This window comes from Dromaius novaehollandiae, chromosome 4, assembly GCF_036370855.1.
Source record: "Dromaius novaehollandiae isolate bDroNov1 chromosome 4, bDroNov1.hap1, whole genome shotgun sequence".
Lineage (NCBI taxonomy): Eukaryota > Metazoa > Chordata > Aves > Casuariiformes > Dromaiidae > Dromaius > Dromaius novaehollandiae.
The window spans coordinates 26,495,899-26,523,851 of NC_088101.1; the positions used below are offsets into that span (position 1 = coordinate 26,495,899).

The window sequence follows — 27,953 nt, forward strand, 5'->3', positions numbered from 1 at the left end:
TAAATTTCAGTAATTCGGTTTATTACATAATCACATGAAACACAGCAAGCATTTTCTGTTAAGTCTTCATGGAGTATTTGTGTCTGTCTTAGAGAGAATCGTAACAACAAACTCTACATACAAAAGTAAATGGGAGCTTGTGCAGCCACAAAACACTGTTGATGATGCCCCCAGTCTACACTGTGCTGAGGGACAGCAGAATCCAAATCCTGAAGAGCTCAGCCGTGGGAGATCACCGCCACAGGGATGGAGAGTTCCTGTCTCTCCTATGAGCAGTCTAAGAGGAATCCGCTTTCCACCTTATGTGAGTTTTGGTCCCCTTCCCTCATTCCCCAGTTTCTCCATGTGTTGTCCGAGCCCAAGAGGGCTGTAAGTGCCACAGTCAAAGCAGTGAGAGTCCAAACATGTTTTGTGGAAAGGCATCTAAGGAAGAGACAGCGACTGCATTCGAATAAGCCCTGACATCTACTGTCGAAGTGCTGCACCCAACAGTTTGGACTAATACATATGATGAGACCATGAAAAATGAGTCCCAGTGATCTGTTCTGAGGCTTTGAACCATACTATAATATTGGGACTGATGTTGTATGTATCCTCCACTTAGCTATTTCAAATGGTGCTGTTCTAGTCACTTCTCGGAAGAATGTTTTCTATTAAGCAGCTGTATACAAGTTTTTGAGTCAATGAAGGTGATGCTTAAAAAACAAAGAAATAAGAAAATTCAGGAAAGATGAGATGCAGACATTTAATGTTTTAAAGAAATCTACACAATGGAAATACAATTTGAACTACACTTTTTTTTTTTTTAGCGCTACCATTCTTGTCAACAGAAAAAAAATCCTCTCAGCTTATTATTACTGTGGTAGAAACTGGCAGAATCCCGAATGCAAAGGACTTTAATGATCATCTACCAAAAAATAACAACTAGTCCGCTGCTGTGTTACCTGTCTGAATGGTCTGTGCAAATCGGGCTGAGAGCTCCTGAGCAACACTAAGTGCTGGCAGTGCTCGCAACCACGACGAAACAGGATCTATCCTCACCCAGGACAACTAAAAGTCCTCTGCGCTGTCCTGTTCCTTTAGCACTTATATCACAGCAGCCCCAACGTATGCCTGAAATCTCTCGTTCAATGTCTTGTGCTCCCTTGCAGAATTTTAACCACTGACTCCCTAACATCAGTAATTCTACCGGACTTCAGTCACCTTTCCCAAAAACATTAGGAACAACAGCAACAAAGAGGCGTGTCCTAGCTGAATTCAGTTTAAGTTTCAGCATGCCTGTTTTGTTCCCAAGTCTGTCTTCCCCCTTAGAATGTCAAGAAAAAAGAAACAATATATAATCTAGTATTTTTAATTTTATGTACAGGAATATAACGTTATGGCAACTTTGTACATGAAATACATACAGTATTTAAACATGAAAATGAGCTAGATAAGAATTTACATTAGCAATGAAACTGATTCATGTGCAGCCCAGTTAATACTTAGTTTAGATCTGTATTTTAATGGAGAGAGATTTTAATAGTTTACAGTCACAGAAACATAAACATTTAAAACAAGACTCTATAAAATAATTTACAGAAACCCTACCATCTACACTGAGAGAAAGGGTGTGTGGCTGTGTGTTTTGTGTGTGAGTAACAAGGTAGATGACTGATTTATCTCAGGCTTTTAAGTAATAAAATAATTTAGAAGCAGTTCATGCAATATGGAAGCAAAGGAGTGCCAGTTCCTTCAAGGTTTCCTGCTACCTTGGACATCTATTGAGCATCGCATGTGGGTCACTGGACACATGATAATACAACTGCCAGATGCTACCAGGGAGCACCAGCCTCAGTTCCTCCAGACAATTACTTATGTAAACATAAATATACAAGTTGATATCTTTTCTACACAGTACAAACAAAGGTCACAGCTTCTCAGCTGTGCAAGTAGTCAGTCTGTATACTTAAAGTAGGATAATGTTCTGATTGGAGTTCCATATATTTCTATGTACAGCGGCACTAACAGAACTTCCTTGTTTTCACCAATTTGCTCTGATATTTAACAGAGTGCCCTCCATGCCCTATGACGTAAACATCCAGCAGGTAGGATCTGCCAGGCTGCAGGCCTCGAATTGTCTCTGTGGTAACTGCTTTCTGTATATTCTGGCTGTGAAAGTATTTACAGAGAACCTTTTCTGATTTCTTCCTTGTATCTGGACCCAAGCACTGGTTCTGTTCTCTTTTCTTCTGTTCTTCGTTATAATTATCATCCACTTCCTTTTTGTAGATGCAGAATTTGTTTCTCTCTTGTGTCCCTAGCCATGCCACTGTGACAGAAGAACATGTGCGAAGTCTGTCGAAGGCTTTGATTCTCGTATCTTCAGGAAGAGAAGGAAATGACTGCTTATTAGGCCTTGTTGTAGCCAAAATCTTCAACATGGAAGCACCTTTTTTGCTTCCTTTCAGCCTAATTAAATATTTAGCTTTTGCTTTTCCTCGAAGCTGAAACTGCCGTACACCCTCAACATTTTGAGACAAGAGAAGTTTTCCATCTCTTCTAACTTGGATCTGAACAGCATCCAGGCACGAATGAACCGAGAAGGTGACTTTTTGGTGAGATGAAACAGGAGCAAACCGTAGAAATTTGGCTCCCTTTCTCTTGATAAATATATCTGTTACTTTGCCATCCTTCAGTTCAACTGTCTTCTGTTTAGCCTCCTCTTTCGTTCTGGCAAAGGTGCCAATATATGCGGTGCTCATGTTAGTGTTAGTATTTACTGCAAACATGTCAAAGTAGTACTGCATATCAGGTTTCAGATCAGAGACTGTGAAGATGTTCTTGTTCCCAATGCAAATCTTATGCAGATCAACTCTCGGCTTTGAAGACATCTGGCGCCCAAACTTTGACGATGACTTTAGGAAACCACGTTCTTTGCCCGAGTTGTTGTCTGAAGGGAAGCCAAAATGGGCAAAGTCAAACGGACTGAAGTCCAGACCTGGTTTTGGAGCCATCATGAAGGCATCATCAGAACCGAGTTTGGCTTCAACAGCACAGAGGCTTTTGAAATTGTGTTCTTTATTGATGACTATGCAATATTGAATTGGCTGTTTCAGTAATGAGGCGGTGGGACTTGGTTTCCATGCTAGTGTCACTGTTGTACGTCCCAGAGAAGTGACATCAATTCTGGGATCATAAGGTAATTCAGGATAAGGTTGGTCTGATTCTGGAGTAGTGGTTGCATAAACTTTAAAATGTGTATCCTTTTCTGTTGACAGCAGATCTAGTTGGTACAAACCAGATGGGGAACTAGAGGACACAAAATACTCAACATCGTTGCCTTTGTAAGAGAACAGCTCTGTACCTTCTTCATTAGTAATCTGCTGTTTCTGCTGCTCAAGAGGTTCTGTTTCACCTAGATTGTAAGCAAAGAAAGACATTTATACAGACATGCAAAGATCTGCGAATATGAGAGAATCTTCTGTGTAAAATACAAAAATGAGATAAAAAGGAAGGTTATATCTTCTGAGGAGTATATAATCATCACTTCTGCCACATCAGACAGGTAAGCTGGTTTGGCACCCAGGTTAAAAAAAATGCAACAGAAATCACAGCTGACCAGTATTAATGGAGCCTCATGGATGGTGATTAATATCCTCCATTAGGCTACTTCAAGTGCCCATCTTGGAAGTGCCTTACACCTCCCCCGGAGACACCAGCTCCACCGTCCATCTCTGGGCTTGGGCCCTTACCTTTGGTCCTTTGAGCCACTCTAAACCCATGTGCCTAAGTACAGTGAGGGCAGAGGGTGACTATCCCGATACGGTCTGGTGTGTATGGCGCTCAGCACTTGCATGAGAGGTTCTGGAAGCCAATGACATTTTCTCTCCCAACTTCAAATAACCTTTAAGTATGCCTACAAATGAGTCCTCGAAGGAGCAAGTTCAGTCTTGCTGGAATGCAAATCCCTGTCTCTTCAGTTCTTATCTGGTGTACGCAGCCCCCAGCAAAGCCCCCAGTGAAACCGAGTTAGGCTGGGCAAACAAAGTTTGTTGTGGCAGCATCCAGTGCAGTCTATAATCATACCCTCAGCTTTTATGTTTTATGTTACTGCTGTACCAGATAGAGTTCCCACAGGTCTTTTCATTAATGCACTTAGTTTTTCAACATTTATTTTCTGACCTATGTATGCTTAGTTCACCAGAAACTGATTTAACTCAAGCACAGCTCTTCTCATGTTGCTACCTGCTGCCAGTTTCCTGCACAAAGGCAGGACTGGGGCTGAAGATCCAAATAGTGGGAGATCACAAACACAGGCCTGCTGTGAAACTCTCAGCATCATACTGAGACTGATTTGAGAGCCTTTGAATCCTTTGAATCCAGGAGAAAAGCAGGTCTCTGAGGTGCAAGGGAAGTCTTTGATGGTTTATTACCTGAACCTTCTCCACTGGCTTCCTCCGGGAGCTCTTGCACACTCAGTTTCCACTCCAGAGGGGCATCACATGGTGTCACTGTCACTGCTAAGGGAGTGTTGTCCTCTTCAACCACAAAGAAATACCTAGGGGAAGGTTATAACGTTAATAAATTCTGATAGCAGCCAGCCATCAGGGGCTGACTTTACATTATCAAGGTCCATCTTGGTGGGGCAACAGAGACAAAAGTGTTGCTTACAAGCAAGAGCATGCATATATGGGAGGGGCAGGGGTAACATGGAAAGGATGGTGGGCAAGAGCTAGAGATGGGGGCTGAAGTCCCACCAGTAAGATGGTGCTGCAGATATCACACTCACTTGTCAAGTCACGGCAGAGGGGTTTCTCGCCTCCTGCCCTCCCCTCCATCAGCTCCACTTCTTACCCCTACCTTAACTATACAAGATATCAATGGTCACAAAGGTATAAATGAGGGAAACAGGGTCATTCCTGAGACTTAGGGGTATGCTCTTCAACACAGGTCAGGCTTTTTATGATGTATCTGGGTAAGAACCCTAGAAGCACATACAGATTCAGCTGTCTTGCTTTTCCTCTCCTCCCCAAAGCACTATATGGCATTTATTGTAAAATGTTTCTCATCTATGAAAGCTTAGGGAGGTGTGTGACACGAGGAGGGAAGTGGCAATGTTAGTGTTCCCTGAACTCTTTGAAGCCTCAGTTTCTTCTCCTCTAGTCTAACCACAGCACTTTCTAGTCCAAAAAGGTGAGGCTGCGAAATGGGAGTTCAGTCTGGACTGGTTTATGCTGCTTCTTTAAAGCACAAAATTAAATAATAAAGAGGGACAAGTGCTGTGGGGCAACCCTGTAGTTCTGATTTCCTTCTCCCTCCCTTTGCCCCCAGACATGGTTAGTGGCCCCACTTTAGGAAACATCTGTGGTCTGTGGGATCTCTGGGCTTATGCTGCAACAAATAAATTGGACAGAACCTCCGTCAGGGCGGCTGAATTGGGAAGAAAACTTGCACAGTTACTTTACCAGACAGGACACTAACATCTGTATTTTTCTTACTTGAATCCAAATTTTGGTTCCAAAATGCCCAACAAATAAAACTACTAACTCCAAAATACAACTCTGTCATTTAAACTGGACCAAAATACCTTTTAGGTGTGTCTCGGAAGAGATAGCTGCTAATTTCAGCTCCATCTGGGATTACTGATGAATCATGAAAAAATGCTTTGTCCCGGATCTGCATTTGAAAGAGCTCCTCATCTCTGGTAGGCAACTTCTGTGTCCTTGAGCTGAGTGGCAGCAGCAGCAAAAGCAGAGCGCAGTGAAGCAGAAGCATCCTACAGCAACAAAAGGGATTCCCACCTGAGGATCGCTGAACAACTTGCACGGCAGACGCTGCCACCAGCTTGACTCATTCTGGTGAGTGCGACTGCAGTGAAGCAGTGGGTTTAGGCATGACTCACAGACACAGACTTAAATAGCCGCAAACCAGTGTAGATCCTGTGGGTTGATTTAGTGCCGCCAAAGAGCTTACAACAGTCTTCAGCAAATCATATGTAAACTAATGGTAGCAACCAAACCTTTATGGTAAAATGATATGGTAAAACCAAACTTGGATGTGTTTCAAAGCTGCAGAATGTGAGGGAGTTTGAAAAGGGGACAGGAGCTTGAAAGACCTATTCCACTGCTGAAATGCAGACTTACCTATAATGATGTGCCCTCCATGCACTTCATAGCTTGCAGGAATCTTTACCACCTACTGCCATACAAGCACTAGGAATATATATCATAAGGACTAAGCCTGCATTGTCAGAGGGGTTGGATAGAAGTATGTAAATAAGATTTTTGCATCTCAAACTGTAATTGAAAGCAAGCCCACGCACTGGTTTCAAATTGCTATCTCCCTCTCATTAACAAAGAGCAAAAGCCTTACACATATTTTGGAAGAGCTACAATTCAGAGTTTTGCCATAGCAGAAATAGAGCTTGTTGGACATGGTAACAAGAATAACCACAGAGCAGATGGAGGGTACATTGACTTCGCTTTCCTTAGGAGATTTTGGTTGGGCTTCCAACCATCCTTTTGAAAAGTAAATATTTCCAGTGAAATTGCTCTTTATAAAAATAGTGAATTAGGAAAATATGTGCTATAATCCCCCACATATTCAAAGCACATTGGTATTAGCATGCAGTTCAGCATAATCCTCAGGTCTGATGGGAATTCCAAAACACAAAAGCAGAGAATCCCTTACAAATTAGGCATAATAATTCATAATCTCAGCCTTTCATTATTATGTCGACAACTAGGTCAGTAATGACTACCCTAAGATATCCAGTGGGATAGACCATCTCCTTTCTCTAAAGTAGATGATCTCATACATAATGGCTCTGGTATGGCAAGGGGGGAAGCAAAGCCCATATTTTGCCTGCGTAAGGTGAGTTTAAATTGCTAAATGATAACATTTTTTAAAACAGAAAAAAGAGTTCTAAGCTATTACCTAAACTGCATGAGCCACTGGATTGAGAGAAAAGCATGATAAAAACTGAGCTGGCAAGAACATTTTTATCTTACTTTTATTGCTGTTACTTGGCTGAACGTGTGGGCATGGCACCAGTCCTTATACTACAGTATAAGTTCATTATGGTTTTATAACAAACTTCATTTTTCTTTAAGATCAAATCTAATATTAGGCTGGGTTGTTTTCATCCACTTGACCTTTCTCTAATCTCTTACGCAAAAATAGTAAATACAAGACTCCTTGAGAAGTGGCATGATGTAGTTTGAGCCACAATAAAATTGTTCTTCCCTTTCAAGCTCTTTATGAAAATATAAATACATGCCCCCGAGGGAAGCCCCAGCAGCTGCCTCCTTCCCCCTCCTGGAGTTACCTTCTGAAAACCCGAAAAAAGTTGCTGCAGCCTGCAGGAGGCTGAGTGTGGTCTCAGCTTGAGACCCTCCTCACTGTCCCATCCCACCCCTCTCTTGGCTGTTGGGAGCTTTCAGCAAGACCTGTTCCCCTGCGGCCCCAGAAGTTCCCACTGCCCCTTTTCACACTCTTTGATGGAGGCAAACGATTGACGGCCGGTCAGCTTCCGCCCACCCCTCCTTTCGCCACCAGATCCCAGGTGAAACTTGCCGCGGCCCATGGGCTTCTAAACGTGGGAATATGCAGCACAGGGCATCTTCTTTTTCACCTGGAGATCCCCCATTACCTCCCGACAAAATCTTCCAAAGTCATCGCTCTCTGCTGTATCTAGTTCCCCTTCAGCAGTGCAAAGACAACAGATTGCTGCATCCGTCTGTCCTGCAGTCAGTCCTACTCCCAGTAAGTATAAACACAGCCGTTCGCATTCAGGAAAGGAGGTCTCCTGACACCAAAAGGGCCCATATAGGGCTGTTTTCACCCTCATACTGCTTCCTCTGCCTATAACATCATTGTTATTTAATTGGTCCTTTCATAAACAGTGCTGGTTCCCCATGCTGTACTTCCTTCCTCTCTGCTTTCCCTTGGCCTTTTATCTCAACTTCATCCCAACCTTGCTTTCTAATGTTTTCTCCCATTCTTGCTGTCCAGCTTGATCCCTTTCCTTAACCTATTTTCCCACTCACACAAAAAAACTCATGAGCCAAAAGGTACAAAGGAAAATACGTAACAAACCCCAAGTATTCATAAGTCACAAAGGAAACTTACTGAAAACTCACTCACCAGGATGCATCCTGGTTTTCAGGATTTCATCCTCACCTCCTTTCACTCTTGCCTCTCCTGACAACTAAGCCTGCTATTCTTTCCTGAGTTTTCTCCCCCATCTGCATATTACTGTATTTACAGCCAGATCTTCCCCTTCCTGAGCAAAACCCATGTGAAAGAGGAAAGAAAATGCTTGAGGTTCACCTGGCAGAGTTTCTTCTATGCTCTTCTTTCAGGTAAGCAGCATCACCATGGAGGACCCCATTCCCTCTGAGAGCAGGCAGCAAATGTGTCGGGAAGCTCTGCAGTGAGCTCAATAATCTATATGTTATGTTCAACCACTCTGTTTCTCAGGAAAGCCATGAACATGTGGCTACTGTAAGTAATTTTTCAGTTGGTGTCAGCTGCACCCTTTATTCTGTGATAACCTCACGACAGCAGCACATGGCCACATGGCAGTGAGGCTCCATAACCATAATTCCCTATTAGCAGTAGCAGGGCTTATAACACTTCATCACTATCACTAACAGGTTTTTAATTGTATATTTTATTATTAGTTTTAATATTTTCATGATAGGTTACTGCACTGCTCTGTCTTCAGGAAGGGAAAGAATAGGTGGCTTTACGGAAGATATGTAATTGCTACTTATAGTTAAATCATGATTTGGCCTTGCCAGTATTTGTCAACATTTATCCTAACTAGTTCCTTACTTAGCTTTTGATGACAACGGACATATTTTCTTGAATTCAGACTGAAGTGTTTATACTTATCAGCAAAGTTAATGACATTTGACCTTTTGGAGCAAAGATCATAAGTCAAAATAGTTGCTGACTTGAGTCACCAAAGTCAGCAGAAATCTCCTCTCATACAAAGTAGGATGAGTTCTGTGTGCCCTAACACATTGTTTATTGATTTTTCAAGTATTATCCTTGGCCAACAGGGAAGAAATTCTTTCTAACTTAATCACAACAGTTAAAACAGATTATTTTGTCAGGTAAGAAACACTGACACTTTCTGAAGACAGCGTCCTCCACACGAACCTCTTGAAATTGCAATATTGTATATTCTCATAGTCAGTTCCAGTGCAATGTAACCTTTATTAAAATAAACCATTTTTGATTATAGGACTACTCAGGCTAAGCTTCACTTCTTAAATAATTTCACTAACTAATCCACTTTAAAAACTCTTGCGGACAGTATCTCTGTCCCCACTGAGGACTGTGGTGGAGAGAAAAGCAAAAGATTTGTCCCCGTTTTCTGTATCTAATTATTAAAGCATTTCAGCTTAACGATAGCCACAAAAGATACAGCAGGTTTAGTTCTGTGGTCTTCACCAGGCTACAAAAGCAGCACTGGCCCATTCAATACATGAAATGGTTTACAAAATTGTTATTGTAAATGAAAAATGGAAGTTTCATAACCTTGTACCCTTTACAAGTGAATAGGGCTTTGAGTGCCTTCATTTTCGTATATCCAACCTCAGAGGCTTAAAAAGGGATCCAATTTTCATGCACCACACTTCCAAAAGTGGGACACCAAAATAGCAAAGAGGCATCCAAAAATCACTTAACAGGCTTTGAAAAACATGCTATCAGTGTTATACCATCCTTTCACGCAAGTTAATAAACAGATTTTTTTTTACAGTGCATTGATTATAATCTGGCATGGTTTTAAGCCAGATCCTCTACAGTTTACTCACACAAAACATCACGAAGAAAACAAAAATAATTTATTCCTTCCATGTTTATTTCTGGACAAGCTCACCGCTGGACGATGGCTTTCATGGAGTCTCTCAGAAAATCCACTCACTAGCTGTAAGTGCATAAATTAATGCTCTGCCACCCGGCTCTTGGAAACTTTCAACAAATGTTTTTATTTGCTCCATGTGATGAGGCCCTGAGCCTGCTTTATTTTTAGAACACATGTACAAGATGAGGCCTAAACACTGCACTGTAAAGCAATACAAATTATGTGAAATATGTTGTGTGACTTTTTGTTCTCCAGACTGTGCCACCTCCTAAATGTCTTTTATTCCCTTTTCTACAAGTTTGTCTTGTTTTCTTTTCTTTTAAACTCAGAGTCAATATTTTATTGATATATTCCTGCTGACTGGAAGGATTTGCCTGCTGTTTATCACTGAATTTAAGAGACAGCCAAGGTAAACAGTCCTAAGTGAAATAACAAGCACCGTTTTCCTTCTCCAGGATTGCAAAAGTGCCCTCTAATGGCCTGTCTTTACCTCTCACTTTTTCCCCAAACTCTCCAAAAAGTCTTAAACCTGAATGCTAATGTAAACCTCCCGCCTTGTCGGCCTGTGCAAATCTGACTGCAAGATTTTGGGTCATTAGAACTGGAAGAATGGAGATTATGGGACAAAGCTTGCATTGCTGATCCCTAGAAGGTCAAACGCTGACACAGTGTTTCCTGCTAACTTCAAAAAAGAAAAGGGACCGCTTGTCAGCCTTACGGTGCCTGAACACCAACCTTGCTTAATTTGCCACAGAAGGAAGAAAGATACTGCAAAGCAACCACACGTAGGTCATTAAAGGAGAGGCAAAAACCCTTCACAGTTTGGAAAAGACAGAGCAACAGCACATGCAGAGGCCAGCAAGCTCTGGACCACTGATACAAACAACATTGAAAAATATTGCCCTTGAAAAAGCAGTACTGCCTTATATATTCCTCCATTAAAAAAAAGGGGGCGGGGGGGGGAAAGAAAGTGATACTCTTGCTCCCCCCCTCCCCCCTTTTTTTTTTCCTTTCCACCACTTCTTGCCTTCTTTGGGAAGGCAGGCTGTAAGGAGCAAGTGTCCCGGGGGGGCACATCTCCTCCCAGGTAGGGCTGCTACCCCGGGGTGGTTTCCAGCCAGAAGGGCCCATTTTTGCCAGCTGCCCCCAGAGGCGCCGAGCGTGCGCAGCGGGTGCCACGCTGGTGCAGCAGCGGTTGTCCCCGGTGGCTGGGGTTTTACTTCATCTCTGAGTCAGCAATCCTACCCCCACAGGAGCACCTCATGCCCACGAGAAGTGCCTTCGTGTGGGAAACAGTCTCGTCCACTTCCCAAGCAGAGCAGGCTGCTTCACACTTAGCGCGTGACTGTTCTCACAGGGAGTTAGTGTAGAGTAATGAAGGCAATATAAGCTCATACCATACCCTATTACATCTTCGTTCCCCTGTATAAACATGCCCTTAGTAACAGTCACACTGCAGAATGGGTTTACTTAATGAAGCGATACATATTTATCTAAATAGTTCAACAGATCAAAAATGCATGCTGTAAATTTGAAGTGGGGTATAAATTACTTTAAACACTTTACCATTTACTACCTTATAAATGAGAGGTGGGTTTTCCTTCAGAAAGTATAAATAAATAAAAGGAACAGTCTAGCCATTTTATAAATTTGAACAATAAGCACATACATGAAATTAAACAGTTAAACCTGATCACAGATTTTATGATTATAATTTCTTTCTTTCTTCTGAATTATACTCCAACAGCGAAAATTTCACAAACTTTCCGAAATTCCATTTACACAAATACTCTGTCCAGCCTTCAGAGATTTGTATAACTAACTTTGTCTATATGAAAGACCTGCAAATATCTAGGTAAACTGTAATTATAAGCAGAAATAGGAAGGATAAGAGGATTTAGAACTGGCTTAAGTTTCAAGTTTGAGGACAAATTAGATGTAGCTCTGCCAGTGCCTCACAGGATGTTCCTGCAATCTACTGAGCCAAAGGGCGGGATCAGCAGGTTGGGCTAATTCTGAATCAAAGCCAGAAAACTGAGGCCTCAGGGACAGCAGTTTTCAGTACATGCAGTCTCCTATCAAGATGCAGGGGCACAGGCGCCTCAGCGTTTAGTTCCCTTTTAAAATAGCGCACACAGAGACTTCAACTGGACGTGACTAGCACTAAATATATAAATAGATGAGAGCTTTGTTGCACTTTTCTGTTTGTGACAACATTGCCCCATTTTTGATTTCACCAGTAAAGTCTGTATTTTCTGTCTACCCTAAACAAGCTACTTTTTGAAACAAAACATAATTCACTGAGGACAATAAACTCATTGGAATTAAGTGACCTTTCACAGGTTGCATGGGGTGTACTTCAAGGTATTGTGGCCTTGCTATTTAGATCTAATCACAGAAAACCCACATATCAAATTGAGAATCCATATTGTTTTGCTGTTTATGATCAAAGGAGTTGTGAACTCCCATTTAAACTTCATTGTGCATCTATTTCATACCCCCTGCCCAAAGTTCAGTGCAACTGAACATACCTACACTCTGTAAAAAGAAAGCCACAGTACTAGACTGACCACTTGCAGTGCCAGTGTTATTCACAAGGCATCTTCAAGTGCCTTGATCTACGGAAAACATTCGCTTTACTTCTCAACTGTCTGCAGGTCACAGAGACCCGTAAAGGATTTACAACAACAAAAAAAAGACTTAGGTTTACTTGAAGAAAATGCATCTGGAATAAATAAAACCTAATGTTTAATTACAGAGAGTGGAAAGTGCATGACTGTAATTTAGTGAGGATAATTTCAAGGCATTGCCTGCCACAGTGTTTTTGTGCTGCATTTCTTCTCTTTCTGTTGTATGGATGGTTAACTTTTTTCCCTCCCTACGTCCTATTTTTAAACACTGGGGTACTGGGTTTGTTGTTTACATTACCCATGATGCATCTCATAAGTCTGTAGATTTATTGACTTGATTTAAGTCTAGCTTTGGAAATAAAAGGGCATTGTGTGACTTCTTTGACTTATTATAGGAACACTGCAAGTTAAGAGCCTGTGAGCTTTTCCATTATAAACTTTACTTCCAGAGAAATATAACACAAATATATGCACCTCAGCATATAGAATTATCACCTCAGCAAAGAGTAATTTAAAATGTGCCTACCAATTCTGATTGTAATGCAATTAGTTGCTTTTAATGTGCAAGGAAGAAAAAAACCCCACACTTCTGAAATTTTAATTCTTTACTGAGAGCTAGTTTGTTTGTCTGGGGGGATACCAGAGAGGAAAAGCAAAGGCATGGTATTTAATACTTATTGCTCCCCAAAGGATCAGCCAAGCATGTTTGGGATGCTTGTAAATTGTCTTTTTAAAAACAGTGCACTGAAAACCTACTGTCCGGTCCTGCCTCATGACCTTCTGTACTGACTACATACCATGCCATGAACTTCACAAGGAAAGTGATCCGAGCATCTCTGAATTGAGCCCCTTAGTGGTACATACACAAAAGCCTGGTATCCTTTTCATACTGAAAGAAAGAAGAAAGAGGGACACAGGCACAATAGGAAGGCACAGTTTTACAGCTTTCTTAGTAAATTTTTAAGACAAATATTTTTGTGTTGCACTGTGCCCAGTTTGATGTGCCCGCTTCCATTGGCATGACAGACTGCAGCTGGGAGGAAAATAGCATTTATGCACCACTGTACCTATAATCCACGGATTAAAGCTCCCTAGGACACACTGACACGATGGACTATAATGATTCCTTTGAAGCTTTTAGGGTCCACCATGTCAATAATCTGGGGATTAACGGACCTTCTCTTGTAATTCCAATTCAATCCGTGTTTTTCCTTTGCTGGAAGTATTGTTTTAGCACAGGAGCATGGGGAAAAAATCCAACTCTGTGTGTGCATATGCATGAAGAAATAAGGTTATATTTCTATCAAATCTTAATGCACAACAACTTCTGGGAGAGGTTAACTGAAGGGGTAATATTGTGAAATGTGGAGCTGTCTCAAATTAGACATGTTGAAAAACAAACATAGTCATGGAGATACGGTATCAAAAATCAAATTTTACATGGACTATTTTGTTTCTAAACTGAGCCTTATTTATTTTTCCACTTTTAGTGGAAACAGATTCAATTCTGATTACACTGGAATCACCATCCTGGAGCTAGTAATTTGTCCCGTTAGATGGATGCTTCAAAAAACAGATGAACCAACAGATCCTGGTTACAACATTTGAGAAAATGCCTATTAATTTTTCTTTTTTTAATCACAGACCACATATTCAGTTTTTTTTCCTCTCCTTCACAGCCCTTTCTGCTCATGCAATTCAGTAGTGAGCATCAAAAACAGAGAGTTCCCAGCGACGTCTGTTACAATGTTCAATTGTTCTCTTACACCTCTTTTTGTGAGGGGGTTATAATGGCACACAAAGAAATTTAAACTATTATTGGAAGTCAAACGCTCTGAGACTTACTGTAGAATTTGAGTGGAAAACCTGCTCACTGCCAGCCTCTCATGCAACGCTCAACTTCACTTCGCAAGTTTAGCACAAGCTGGTTCAGTGTTACCATCGTATCCGTTCCTCCTGCCAAACCCTTATAAAATTCCTGACCCTCCTGGTAATGTCATTCACAGAAATCCCAAGTGTCACTGGCTTCTCTGGCAGGTGACTGGTGTCAACGCCTCTACAGGGAACACTGATCTCAGACACTTCATTCAAGGCTTATTTCAGAGAAGGGATCTTTCCGTAGCCACAGCAGGGTTTGAGTCCTGGTAGAAGAAATTAGATACAACACAGAAATTGTTTGAAGAGATCAGAGAAGTTGTTTGCAGAACTCTGGCCTGTTTAACACGGTAATCAACTCTGAATGCCGTGTAGCTCTACAACAAATCTTTCATCAGAACATCCGGAGGTGTTTTATAATGGAGAGCAATTATTAGCCCCTTTTTACAAGTAACAAAAGCAGGGCGGCAAATTTCCTTGTTCAAGGAAATATATAATCCTTTTCTTTAATCATAAAACAATAGCTACTTTCCTAGGCCAAGTCATTCTGCCTTTAGCACAGCTCTATAAGTGTATGTTACTGTCTCTATAATGAATTTCAGCAAGAGGATTAACGGGGAGAAATACATATGAACAATTACAAATTACAACCAACACATGTATGTTGGTATTTGGTACCAAATTTCCCACTGTTTCTCTATAATAGTTCTGAATGACATTATAAGCAACTGCCCTTGCAAAACCCATAAGGCATAAAGATGAACAAAGTTTCGGGGTAGGAAAAAAAGCTGGATTGTGGGATAGGAGCAGAATCAGGGTCTAAAAATCTTGCTGTCACATTATCAAGCTGCTGGGGCTTGTGGTTGGAGGTCAGAAAGACCTCTGGAAAGCTCTAAAAAATAAAAATGAACTAATTAACCCTATTAACTACAAGAGGAGTTAAAATTACTTGAGCCATTTTTAGGGTCTGGGGAATACCTATCTCCTGGCAGCTGCCTGCAGCTAATAAGGTTTTTGTTAAAGGGGAGAAAATGAAAGGCTTGAGCCTGGCAGGGAGCTGTGCAAGAGGCACTGACACACAAGTGACTGTGGGTCAACGCTGTGATTTATAGGGCAGGAGCCAGGCACAGAGCAAGGAGCAGCCAGGGCAGCCTGGAGAGGAGCTGCCGCCTCCTCTCACTTGGGGGAAGCTGAGTCGGCAACAGCACTAGCAACTATCGGTTTGTGGAAACCTGTGTTCTGAATACACTGCAATTCCTTATTCTCTTCTATTTTTTTACAGATTATAAAAAAGAGGGGGGGATTTTTTACTATTTTGAATTTTATCTTTTTTAAATCTGCTAAGCACACAGAGGCCACTTCCCTCAGCTTCCATCAGAAACACAGTTTTGTTCAGCATCAGGAGTAACAATACACATACGTACACAGGATTACAAGCCATAGTCAGCACAAATGCATTCGTGTTCATGCCAACTTTCCTACCTCTACAAACATAGTTTTCCTGCAACAATTGCTCAGAAATTTTCATTTGCAGTTTTATAGTATCTTTTTTACTGACTGTGGTTTCTCAGTGGTTCCAGGCTAAACACTAATGACTGCAACTACTAAGATCTGGGATATCAAGCAGAGTAACAGCAGCAGCTCTCCAGAAAATCCTCTTGGAGCTGTAAGAGCAAAGCAGGAGAGCTGCTTCCGTAACAACCCAGATGACAGTGCTCGAGTCCAGCAGGCGACTCCCCGAGTGGATGGTAAGAGACTCAGTCGCTGCATCGCCAGCACGACAGTGCCCCCCTGTAACAGCAGGGTTACAGTACCCCGGGCACCTCACAGCAAAGACACAGCAGCGGGGCCACTCACAGAAACTGTAGCGGGCATTTGCCACCAAATGCTCATACTAGGTTGGAATCCTAGACTTTTTCAGGCCAGGAACACTCGGTAGTTAACTAGTTACAGGATAAAGAAGAAATATGATTTATTTGAAGGAGGGGAAAAAAGTTATTTCTGTTGTATTCTGTTTCATCCCTATATTTTTTCAATCTTATCCTTATTTCCCCTGCATTATTTTTAGTTGTACCTGCATCATATGAACCAGATCCTCAGCTAACCTCAGAGGAGCTATGCTTTTTCTACATGAACTGAGAATCTGGCCTGTATTTCTCATGAATACAGCAATGTAGATTAGCTGATAGATGACCAAAAAAATTTCCAATTCTGTAACTATCATCAGAATCCAAATTTTCCAATTGGATTTATTGTCCAAAATTGGATTGAGTTTTTACATTACATGCCTTCAGCTTTAAAGGCACGTAAGGGAAATCTTAGGCCTTACTAATCCACAATGCATCAGGAAGGTGCTCTCTTACAATGATCTGTCACTTATTGCAGAAAGCCACAGATCCTATGTGTGTAATTTTCCCTAGCTGAAAAGGCTTGCTGGAAGCGAGTGTTTGAAAATGGAACGTATTAAATGCAACGCAACAGATGTTGATATTTAAGCATTTCTGCCAGCACTTTCAGCATTAGAGTTGGCGGACCTTATCCACGGTTACATCTGCAAAGACTTTCCACGGATATTATTCCCCATGCTCACCTTTACCATCCCTAAAACATAGTATGCACAATTTCTTAGTCACAAAATTAGCTTTGCTGCCTTCCTCAGAGGCTGATGTGGACAAGAGCACTGGATGGCTCATCACAAACTGTATCACAGGTGAGACTGTCAGCCCTTCCACTTCTTCCAGGTGTCACTGAGAAAATTGTTTCTTTTGAACCCCCACTTTTATGTGAGTCAGGAGGAGAAAGGGCAGGAATCCTCACGCCGGCTGAATTTCGGCTACTGACATTAATTTCCTTAGAATCCTGCTATAGAGAAAGGAAAGATACGGATTCCTGTAGAGACAACTCAGTAAATTAGAGAAGATAATTAGTGAAGAATCACTCAGCTTGGCTACCTGCAGTCACCTGGTGGCATCTATCACTCACTATAGATGCTGGAGAAAATCCAAACTTCTGCTTCACCCAGGATGCTGGAGCTTTACGTAGCTACAGTCTGGGGAGGTGAATTCGGCCTGTGCCCCCACGCACGGGTTCCCGCACTCGTTTTCTAATTCTCCCACGAGTCACAGAAACAAACAAAACAAGCAAGATGCACACGATGTTTGTGAGAAGACGGGGACCCTGGCACATGGAGGGCACCCAGACTGTGCGTGAGACTACTCCCAAGGTTAGTCAGGGCTGCTGCAGCTGCAAAAAAGCAGGTGACAGATTCAGGACGTGTGTGGCCAGATGCCAGAGGAGCCGCAGACCCTGCCAACCTCCCCACCTGCTCGGAGCCTGCTTACCTGGCAATGCAGGGTAGCTGTCAGTAGTTGAGCTTGGCCAGCATAATTTAATGTCTCTAGGGCTAAGGCGCCATGCAACAGAGAAAGGATCAGCCTCCAAAGGGCAAAATGGTAGAGAAAGCAAGAAAGTGAATCATTGCCACAGAAAATCTCCTCATTGCTGCCACAGGTGAGCCTACAGTCAGAGCACCAATGTGCGCTCTGTGTCTTGAGAGGTCACAAAACACCAAGTCCAACAACAGCAGACCAGATACCAGGCAGTCACACGGACCCCGCGTACGTGTGCATTTTCCTCTTCTTTCTTAATTAGACTGTTTTGTTTTTCTTCTTTTCTGGGGGGTGGGGGTGGGGAGAGGTAACGGGGTGGAAGAAGAGAACCCACTCTCTCTCTGACACACTCTGATGTTGCTGTACAGCAGGTAAAAGCAGCACCTTTTCCAGCACTGGGCTCTGGCTCTTTGGGAAGCTGCCAGGGATTTCTGGGAGAACCGGCTCCCTGCTCCGCCGCTGGCTCCCTGCACTGTCCTGGTTGACCCTCCTTCCCTGCTGGCTCTCGTCTGGACCGAGGGGCAGGCGGAGGGCAAAGGCCTCTCACTCCCTGTTGCTGTAGCTCTTACGCCAGAGCCCAGCCTAGGGCCGAACATACAAAGTGAGAGCGGTTACTCATGAAGCAGGATAGGAACTTACTTGGGAGCTGTTAGCCTTCAAGGTGGCTTTGTAATGCTTTTTGGTTTTCTAAACGTTTCTAGTCACTTCTTGCATGACCAAGATGAAATTTTTTTCGTAAGTGTGAAAAGACTCACGTTCTGAGTGAAAGTGCCGCAGGACTTTCAAAACTGTCAGGGTCAACTGCAGAGCTGCAATAAGGGATTTCAAAATCAGATTATTGAAGGGGTAGATTTCAGCTTCACTCTACTGCCAGACCAATGTTTATTTGTCCAGCCTGACAGGTGAAAGGTTAGTTCTTCATCTAGTTAACTCTGAACAAAAGCAGAGGGAACATGTACGGGCAGATAGGTCAGACTGTTACGGGTGAGTGAACATCCAAACAGCCCCAAACCATTTAGACCTGCTTATGGTAACCATACCTGCTCCGCTGGAGGAGAGGGAGAGGAAAAAAGACAAGAAAAAAGAAAAGACTTCCCAGATTAAGAGATGACTGGAATTGGTGTCAAGGGAATTTGCTTTTCCAAAGGCAAAAGATGCAGTGCGAGCTGTGGGGTGGCACCCAATGCTGCCTTCGGGGGGTGTTGTGAGGGTTATCTAATGCCTGAAAACGACCCTGAGATCCTTGGATGAAAGTTACTGCCCAACGACAAAACGTCATTTCAATGTTATCGTTAATGCTGCGCTGTAAAAACAAGAAATTGTAAATTTTAAAAAGGTTCTGTTGTTTGGTACTTTATCCACACAAAGCACTTCAGCAAACCCAGTGAATATCCTGGGGCAGGAGAAGTAGGTGGTTTAGTTTTCAGGGAAAGAAAAAACAGACTTGGTGGACTCGCTGAAGGCTGGAGGTCCGATGACACAAGGTACCTCTGCCCAAGCAGGGAGCCGCGGCATTAGCGGGATGCCTGGGCTGGTTTTAACTCCCAGCTAGAAGCTGACGGGAAGGAGCAGCGCCCAACTCTGGTTTCAATTATGAAAGCTTTGATTTCACATAACCCGGAGATGGGAAGCCCTTCCTCACAAACGGCCTTTCGAGCATGCTCCCGGGCTGCACATTCACACAGTTTTGTCCAACACAACTGCAGACATAACGCAGCTGCGGGCTGCACGAAACCCAGCCAGCGGGGCAGGCTTGCCCGGGGCTGCAGGGCCCGGCTCGCACAGCCTGGGGCCGAACACAGTTGCACTTAACTCTGTGCTGCAGAGCGGGGATAGCTACGAACTGCACGAGCAAAAGGTTCAGCTCGAAACGTATTTTGGCCTACTGAAAAGTAGGTCTTGTTGCTATGTGAGAATTCTGCATTTTCTATTTAAACTACTCATCATCTGAATTTTCTTATAAACGTCTTGTGACTACTTTTTCTTAAAAGAGTGGGAATTGGAATATATTCCATTAATTAACATAGTGTATTTCTGTCCCTGAGCCTGCAACCCAACTATTACACACTTGCAGGAAATGTTTTATGTTTTGTCTTAGAATACCTGCTTAATTCAAATGTTAAATTAAGTTAGAGTCTAAATCCAAGTTTTGCTTTGTTCATACGAGGAGAAAAGGTTTTAAAATCTACTTATTTTTCAAACTATGAATTTTTTCAACTATTTTACTATAACAGGATCATAAAAGTTTTAATTGACAGACATAAAATCTTCCCTGCAAAATTATAACTCTAATACACCCTAAGACTATTAGATTTTTATTCATTATTTCTCATTACTGAAAAATCAGTTTGAGGAAGCCCCTGGGGTTCTCCCCAAATAAGGGAAAGATCTTATTAATACTACAAATCATACTCAAGTAAGTAATTCTTACTCAGAAGAAAGAGCCCATGGAGAATTAAATGCAGATTTAGCAGCCAAAGGAACAGAAAAAAATGGAGACTATAAACCGTTAAGTCTGTTCACTGATGTTTTCCTTTGCATCCAAAGCCCAGCTGGCAGCTCTAAGATACTTGGCTTTCCTGCACAATCATCATCCCAATCTGTAAACAGCTTAATTTGCATCAGGTTTCTGGATTTCAAAATACTGAGATAAATTCAGACTGTCTGAATATAAACAAATTAGTAGTAAATTTACTACACTTAAACAAAGTAGCAAGAGAGAGAGCTCATACCTTCCTGATACCCTGGATGCTTTGTAAAAATGATATATTCTATTTAATCCTCATAGACCTGTGCAAAGAACCTGCGATTGTGTTACAGCCTGTTGTTCATCTGCTTCACTATCAGACTTTGTAGCAGGAGAAACAGTTGGTCTAGCACTGCACTATTTTGGTATTGATAAAGGTGAGAAAGATTAAAAGCATCATTTTTCTCATCCTAATAAAGTTACAACCTCTTTAAAGACTTTTTCCCTTCAAAAAAGTAATGCATTTAATTAGGAGAACAATGCTTTTCCCCTGTAAATCACAGCGGAACTGTCGGTTTCGGTAGTGTGTCACATTGTAAGTGTGTGAGGGTCATTCTTGAGGGGCACTCATATCCGGCCAGTGGAGAGGGGAATGAAGTAGAAAAGATAAATTATTGCCTTTTGTTTTTCAGATTTCCAGGTGCTCTCGGTAAGTACCACGGCTTCTTATCTCAGCTGCCATGCCATAAACAAACATCTCTTCAACTACTCTTCAACTCTATTATCCAAAAACTAGAGCAGTTTCATTTGTTGTGCAGTACGACATCCCGATTCAGACTCGTGGTTACCAAAAACAAACAGTCCTGCGAGTTTCTTGAGTAACCTATGAAAAACATTGTGAACACTCCCAGTTACCTGAGTACTCACTCTTCCGCTGGTGGAACGATACAGTCCACTATATATTGTCCACAGAGAATGTTTAGCACAGTATTAGCGTGCGAGTGCGCGTGCGCATCCCCTGTATTGACACAAGTACCTTTTTGTTTATCCAAATACTTACTGATTGAGGGTTAGATTCTCAGACCAGTTCTGTTTCTGCTTACTTGAACAGCACTTAAAAGATGAGCACAAACTGAAAATCCGTCCTGTAAAATGTCCCTGAGAAGATTATCACTGTTTTTACTGAAGAAAGTTATAATATCAACTATCCAGCACTTTAACTAAAAAGATGACGCTGTGTGCCTCTGACATGTCTTACACGACCTACATACTCCCAAGGGCACAATCAAAGCCATCTATGTAGTCACAGGATTTTCTGTTCATTCCTGTTACAGCTCTGTGTTAACATTTATCTTTCTCCAGTTCACTGGGTGTCCTTACATACTGCAAACTAGAAAATTAATTCTGAAAGAACAAACTTCTTTTTAGTATTTACTCTCTCTGTCCTTCTTAATTTATTTCCATCTTTAAGCACGTTCTCCTGGAGTTATGATTTATTACCCTGACCTATTTCCCGATCTAAGGGCAAATACTTCCTCCCCTAATGACATCTTGTTAAAGTTTTCAAACACAACATCTTCTCAGCCTTCAAAGCTCTTCCCATCAGCATTAACTTATTTGAGTAGTTGTCTCAGGCCGAAACTATCATGGATTTCATAAAGATTTTTGTTGTAGAAGAAGCTTATTCTCGGTCACGACATAAAACGCAGTTTGAGGAATACAGCCTTTGCAAACATTTAATCATTTCTCTAAGACGATGCCCACTTACTGCACTGTTTGTTGTTTAATAGAGCTAAAACAGTACTTGATTCTTTTCTCACTGGTGTTACCTATGAAATTCTGTTTCCTTTAACATAATTCTCATTTACTTTCCTTTCACCTCTGCTTGAGTAATGCCTACAACAACTTCTTCTACTTGAAGAACTGTATACTCAGTGACATCAAAATAGCAACAGTATTTAACATTACACTGATGTCTATAATCAATATAAACATTATTATTATGGGCTGTCCATTCATTTTATGTAAGCCTTATTCCACATGCCTATTTCTTGATATATAATTAGTCCAGGTTATGATCCTCAAAGGTTTTGCTGGGCATTCCCACTAGTACATGTACCATTTTGTAATGACTTACAAACTTGTTTTCTTTTACAAAGTACAAGGCCCTTTAGTCAGGTCTACCCTTCTCTGTATTTTATAATCAAACAGAAAAAGCAAGCAAAACCTCCACATTATTTTAACTATTATTAGTGGTTGAAATGGTAGCCCAAAGCAGCTATAGTGTTCCACATTAACAACATCAGCTTCTTTAAATGCACTGAACGACGAGAAATGTGCAGTTTTCATTAGACTACCCTTAATGCAGAAAACGTGTGCATTCAGCAAGGTCAAATGGAAACCCTACATCTACAGTGTATCTATTTGTATAAATTAGTAAATCTGTCTCCTGAAAAAGAACGCTGAGGAATGAAAGGACAAATACCACTCAGTAAAACAAAATAAAAACAGCTCTGGAACGATGCAAGACACTGAAGGAAGACTGAAATTGCCCCTTGAAAATAGTGAAGTAATGGGCTTATAGTTTTATTATTCGTATAAAGTTTAGTGACTTCAAAATGAACGTGAAGCCAAACAAGACTTGTTATCCTACTAAAATCTGTGCTGTAACTGAAGCCAGTACCCAGATGTTCTGTGGTAAAATCTGTCGCTTCGTTGCGTAAAAGCACCACATACACTGACATATACTTCTGGCTTGCCTTTAATCCAAACCTACTTAGATTCTGGATTATTTTTTTTAGCAATCTTTTAAACTGCCATGGGAAGCATAAAAGGTGGTCTCCTACAAAACTGTTTGATACCATCTTGAAATGTAACCATTTGCAGAAATAAATCAGGATTTCTTTTTAATAAACTGTTTATTATGAATCTTTTAGAACATAAATTATTGAGGAAAAAGCAGGGTCTGAGTTTAATAAACATCTCATCTTTTTATATATATTAAGGCAGAAGACCCTGATACACTTCAGAGTGAAATGTCTAGCAAACAAGCGCCAGCTTGTTAATAAGTGGGATGCCATCATACATCTGGAATCATATGTTTGAAGGCTCAAAAATTCACGTTGTAGCCTAGGTTCCCTGTACAATGGATCCATTAACCCATCAATCGGTATCTCCAGATATGACGCTAACTCTGAGGAAAGGGTTTATTACTTCTTTTTTTGGGGGGGGGGAGGGCTTCTAACATGCTTTGTACTTATGCATGTTTCATCTTTCCCAAATCTTTCCCAAATAAAACAAATGTTATGCAAAACAGAAGTTATAACCCCTTCATGTTACAACACACGAAGAACACCACCCAAAATTTCTAACAACCCTAAACTGCAGCCAATGACAATCTGAACGTGAAAACACTATTTCTGCCTCTACAATTTTGAGCTATGAATCTGAGAGCTGCCGGGCACCCTCGGCTCTCGCTGACTGGAAGGCACGCAGCGCCGTGCTGAATTAGGCCCAGAGCTAGAATTAGCGGGTTGTGGAATAAGAGGAGCAGCGGCACTGACTCCGTGTCCAACGCTGGCTCTCCAAATGCGCTCACACAAGAATCAGAGGCACCCTGTGAAAACGAGGAACGGGGCAGATGGGCCACAGTTATACGCTGGGAGCATCAAACGTCAGACAAACACTGAGCATGTGGTGAATGCGGTTAAGCTTTACAGGGAACACGGCACAGGCGTTACACGATTTTGAACAGCTTGCTTGACAGTTTGCACCATATTGTATTTATAAACATTGTGCAAACCTAAATGCTTTTCCTTGGCGTTTTCAAAGCAATCATCTTCCACAAAACAGGCAATACAGAAATATCGTGCACAACTCCTTCTCATCTTAGTAAGCATTTAGTAAAAAGTAAATAAACAAATAAATAGCCTGTATTAATTTCCAGGGGATCACTCACATGAATAATTGGTCAGCATCCCAGATGTCATGCCCGTTCTCCACCAGACTGTGCACAGTATCACCAAAACCCGAAGCTCCACATGAGGGCTGCAGCATGAGGTAGCACAGGTCAGCGAGACTAGAAACGTGCCGTGTACAGGCTGTTGGCTCTGATTCGTGCCAGGAAGAACCAGGACCCATTTGGTATGTGCCACAGACCCCCACGTACGCAGCAGTCCCCAGGCAGGGGCGTGACACGTGTTTTACTTTGCTAACAGGACTGTGCTAAAATGCTGAGGTCCCCACCCTAAACACCAGAAAAAAACAACGGGGTTTCTGCCCGGGACTGTACAGAGCAACACTCTAAATCAGGGACAGCACTATGTACCCCTACGTCTCATCTTGGAAATATGACAGCCTAAAGAAAGAATCATTTTTTCAGATATATTATACAGCTCTTTCAAATTAAGAATAGCTTGTTATCTTCTGACATAGAAAGTTAGCCTGCAAAGAGCAAGTATCGTCTCCTTAAAACAAAATGAAACATAGCAACAACACTCCAAACGTATCCATACAGTGTACACAGGGTATGTGCTACGCTACTGCGAATTTCTGCTTCGTTGCGTTTTAATAGTCAAAATAGAAGAGAACGCAAAATCTTTCCATGTTACAGAGTCTTCTCCTTCCTCAAACATTAACAAGATCTAAATTCTAGAGGCTACTCTAAGCACTTACAGAGACTTTTAGTGGTAGCAGAAAGATGACCCCAGCAGCTCTCCCTGTACAGGTATGCGTTTTGCTGCTAGATATGAGAACGGAGCAGGGAGGATGAGGCATTCCTGACAAGAAGCAATTCAAAACGCCATTCCTAAAATAGTTAAGAATCAGTGATTCCAAAGTAGGCTACACAGAATAATGAAGCTTTTCTTCCTGTTCCCTTATGGCACGGTACCGGGTGCAACGATGCCTAAAGTCCAAGCACTATTTTTACGGAAACTAGGTTATGGCCAAGGCAGACTTGCCTTGCAAGGCTGCTGTCACACAAATCACTCAGCCATCAGCCTCCCAGGGAGAAATTCACCCTCAAATCACTGCTGTGCTCTTCCAGTTTTACACAGATGCAACTCCGCTGGTTTTAACAAACATAAAAGCAGCGCACCCATGCTGGAAGCCCGTCGTAGGACAGTGCTAGACGGGGCTGCCTACACAGCCTGACTGATGCCCTGACAGAGATATCCTGCCACGTCTGTGTCACTAAACACTGTCCGGCAGCAGCCGGGCCACAGGCCGCTGCGTATTTACATCCGAGACCCTGCCTCCCCTCAGAGCTCACCTCCTGCAGCTCAGCCAAGCCACGGGAACAGCGAGGCCGTCTGAGTTTTAAGCATTTTAATTAAAAATTATAATGAGATGCTAACCAGATCCTTCAGTGGGGAGAGAAAGTCCGTGAGACCCTGTATGCCTCACAGCCGGGTCTCTGAAGGCAGCGCTACAGCCACTGCGGTGCTCACAGAGGCGACCACCAGGACGGCGTCCCACCGCGGCCCTGGGCAGCACGGCAGCGGCACTGACAAGGGCACGCTTGTCCCTCACCCCAGGCTAAGCAGCGTGCCGGAGCGGGATGCTTTACCGCTCAAATGCCAAATACACCCAGCACAACTATACTGTAGGAAGTGCTGCTTTTCCAGAACCATGCTAACCTTTAGCTATACAGATTTAAAGAAATAGAAATTAAATCTGCGAGTGGTTAAAGAGCACTTAGTAAGCATTGTCTCTGCGCTGTTGGAATAAAAATACAGCCCCTGCCATGCGTAGCAAATCTCCGCAATTGCATCCTAAGGTGGAGTTTTACGTCTACTTTTGAGTAGCCACTTTTTCTCTTTTTTTAACAAAGTAAGATGCTAACGAAGAGAGAGGCACTGCGCGGCTTGCCGACACGGCACGCCCGTGCAGCCGCAACAACGCTAATGCCCGGGCGCGGCGGCGGCTGCACCGCTACCGCTACCGCTGCCGCTGCCGCCCGCGGCCCGAGGGGCGGGAAGCGGGAGAAGCGGGGCAAAGCCCGGGGCGGCGGCGGGGGCGCGGGGTGCCCGGGGCGGCATCGCGCGCGGCGCCCCGGAGCGGTGCCGCCCCGGGCAGGTGGGGGTCGCCCCGCGCCGCTCCCCCCGCCCGCCCGGCGCTCCGCGGGGTCCCGCGGCCGGGGGCACCGCGCTAGGCGGCCCGGGCGGGCGGGCGGCCCCGGTCGCTTACCTTGAGCGCCGTGTCCGTGCCGCGGCGGCGGGCGGCGACGAGCTCGGCCCGCTCGGGCGGGCAGGGGCTGCGAGCGGGGCTGCGGCGCCGCGTCCCCCGGCGCTTTATAGCCCCTGCCCCTTCCCCACCCTCCCGCACGAAAAAAAGAGAAGGGAAAGCAGCCGCGGCGGAAGGGAGCGGCCCCCCGCGGAGCCCCGCGGCGGCACGGGGCGGGGGCAGAGTCCCGCTTGCCCCCGCGCCCGCAGCAGGCCCGGGCGGCAGCGGCGCCCCCCGAAGTTGGCCGGCAGCGGAGCCGCCGCGGCGCGGAGCGGAGCGGAGCGGCGGCGGCGCCCGGCGCGGTCTCGCTGCTGCCGCCGGCGCGGGCGGCCAGGGGGCCCCGCGGGCGCGGCCGCCCCGCCCCGCCCCGCCGCCGCGCTGCCACCGCGCCGCTCCGCGGGGAAGGGGGGGGCCGGGCCGCCGCACCCCGCCCCCTGCCCGGGGCCGCCCCGCGCAGCGCCCGCGCCCGCGGGGGCCGGGAGGGGCCGGGCGCTGCGCGGCGGCCGCGCTGCAGGTAGCGGGGCTGCGCCGAGGCTGCGCTGCGGGCTGCGGAGCCGCACGCGCCCTCCCTGCCCTGCGCCGCCCTGTCCTCGCGTCTTGCCCCGAGCCGGGACATTTGTCCTACAGCACCCGCGAGCTACAACAAAAAGGCGGAATTTTTCATTTGCCAGTTAAAAGCAAAAAAAATATATCTTTTTGAGACATACAAATGTCCAGTGCCGCAAAAGCATTAAATTACCACCACCAAGAGCAGACTGGTAATTTTCCCGGAGGTAATCATTCCTTCATTACTACTACAACAAATCTGGGGGGAGGGCAAGAATAAAATAAAATAAAAACGGCATTTTCGCAAGACTGCCAAGCAGATCTGATGGAGAAGCCTTAGTGCAGGGACGCGAGTTGTCACACTCCGGAGGCCAGTGACCCGCTGCCCGCGCTGGAGACACAAAGCCCGCCGCAATTCACGGCTGCAGGGTCCCGCTGCCGCCCCGACCACTGCTAACTGCCATTAGTTGCCACCCGTTACCTCGCGCTCTGTCAACTTGCCGAGTAGCCAGGTCTGGCACTGCAAGCCAGGGAAAACTCTGCCCAAGAGACTGCTCAGAAACGTAAGTTTACTGCAAGAAAGCACGGATGAAGAAGAGCAGCCCCATGGGAGCCCCAGTCCAGTCATCCTTGTGTTTTTGTGCCCCTGTTTTTATATATTTTCCAGTGATATTTGTCTTTTTTCAAATAGGTTCAAGGATGAGATTTTGGGGTGAGGAAGAAAGAAATGGAAGCTTAGAATTACTTTATGCATATTTAAGGAGAACCTAAAAATACCTGGTATTCGCAGACAGCATCCAGACCTTCTCCCTCCTAGAGGAGTATTTGCTTCCGGCCCCAACACCTCAATAAAAAAAATCTCAGCAAACTGTACGTGCTTCACTTCTGCTGTAGAAGATGGAGAGATTCAATCACCCAAAATGCGAGACAGAAACGAACTACACATGAAAGTCTAAGTTATT

General features: G+C 43.8%; 1 protein-coding gene across 5 annotated transcripts; it reads right to left on the reverse strand.

Moving 5' to 3' along the window:
- NDNF (neuron derived neurotrophic factor) lies at positions 1–27,864 on the reverse strand. 5 transcript variants are annotated; one of them, XM_064510643.1, is made up of 6 exons: positions 26,410–26,828; positions 14,335–14,630; positions 13,287–13,378; positions 5,570–5,758; positions 4,416–4,540; positions 1–3,397 (listed from the first exon to the last, which is right to left on the reverse strand). In XM_064510643.1, the coding sequence occupies exons 3-6, from the start codon at positions 13,292–13,294 to the stop codon at positions 2,004–2,006; spliced, it is 1,716 nt and encodes a 571-aa protein (XP_064366713.1). In that variant the 5' UTR covers positions 13,295–13,378; positions 14,335–14,630; positions 26,410–26,828; the 3' UTR covers positions 1–2,003. The 5 variants fall into 5 exon arrangements, with proteins under 5 accessions (XP_064366713.1, XP_064366712.1, XP_064366714.1 ...); XM_064510642.1 differs by lacking the exons at positions 13,287–13,378; positions 14,335–14,630; positions 26,410–26,828 and adding an exon at positions 27,769–27,864; XM_064510644.1 differs by lacking the exons at positions 13,287–13,378; positions 14,335–14,630.
- Positions 27,865–27,953: the final 89 nt, after the last annotated feature.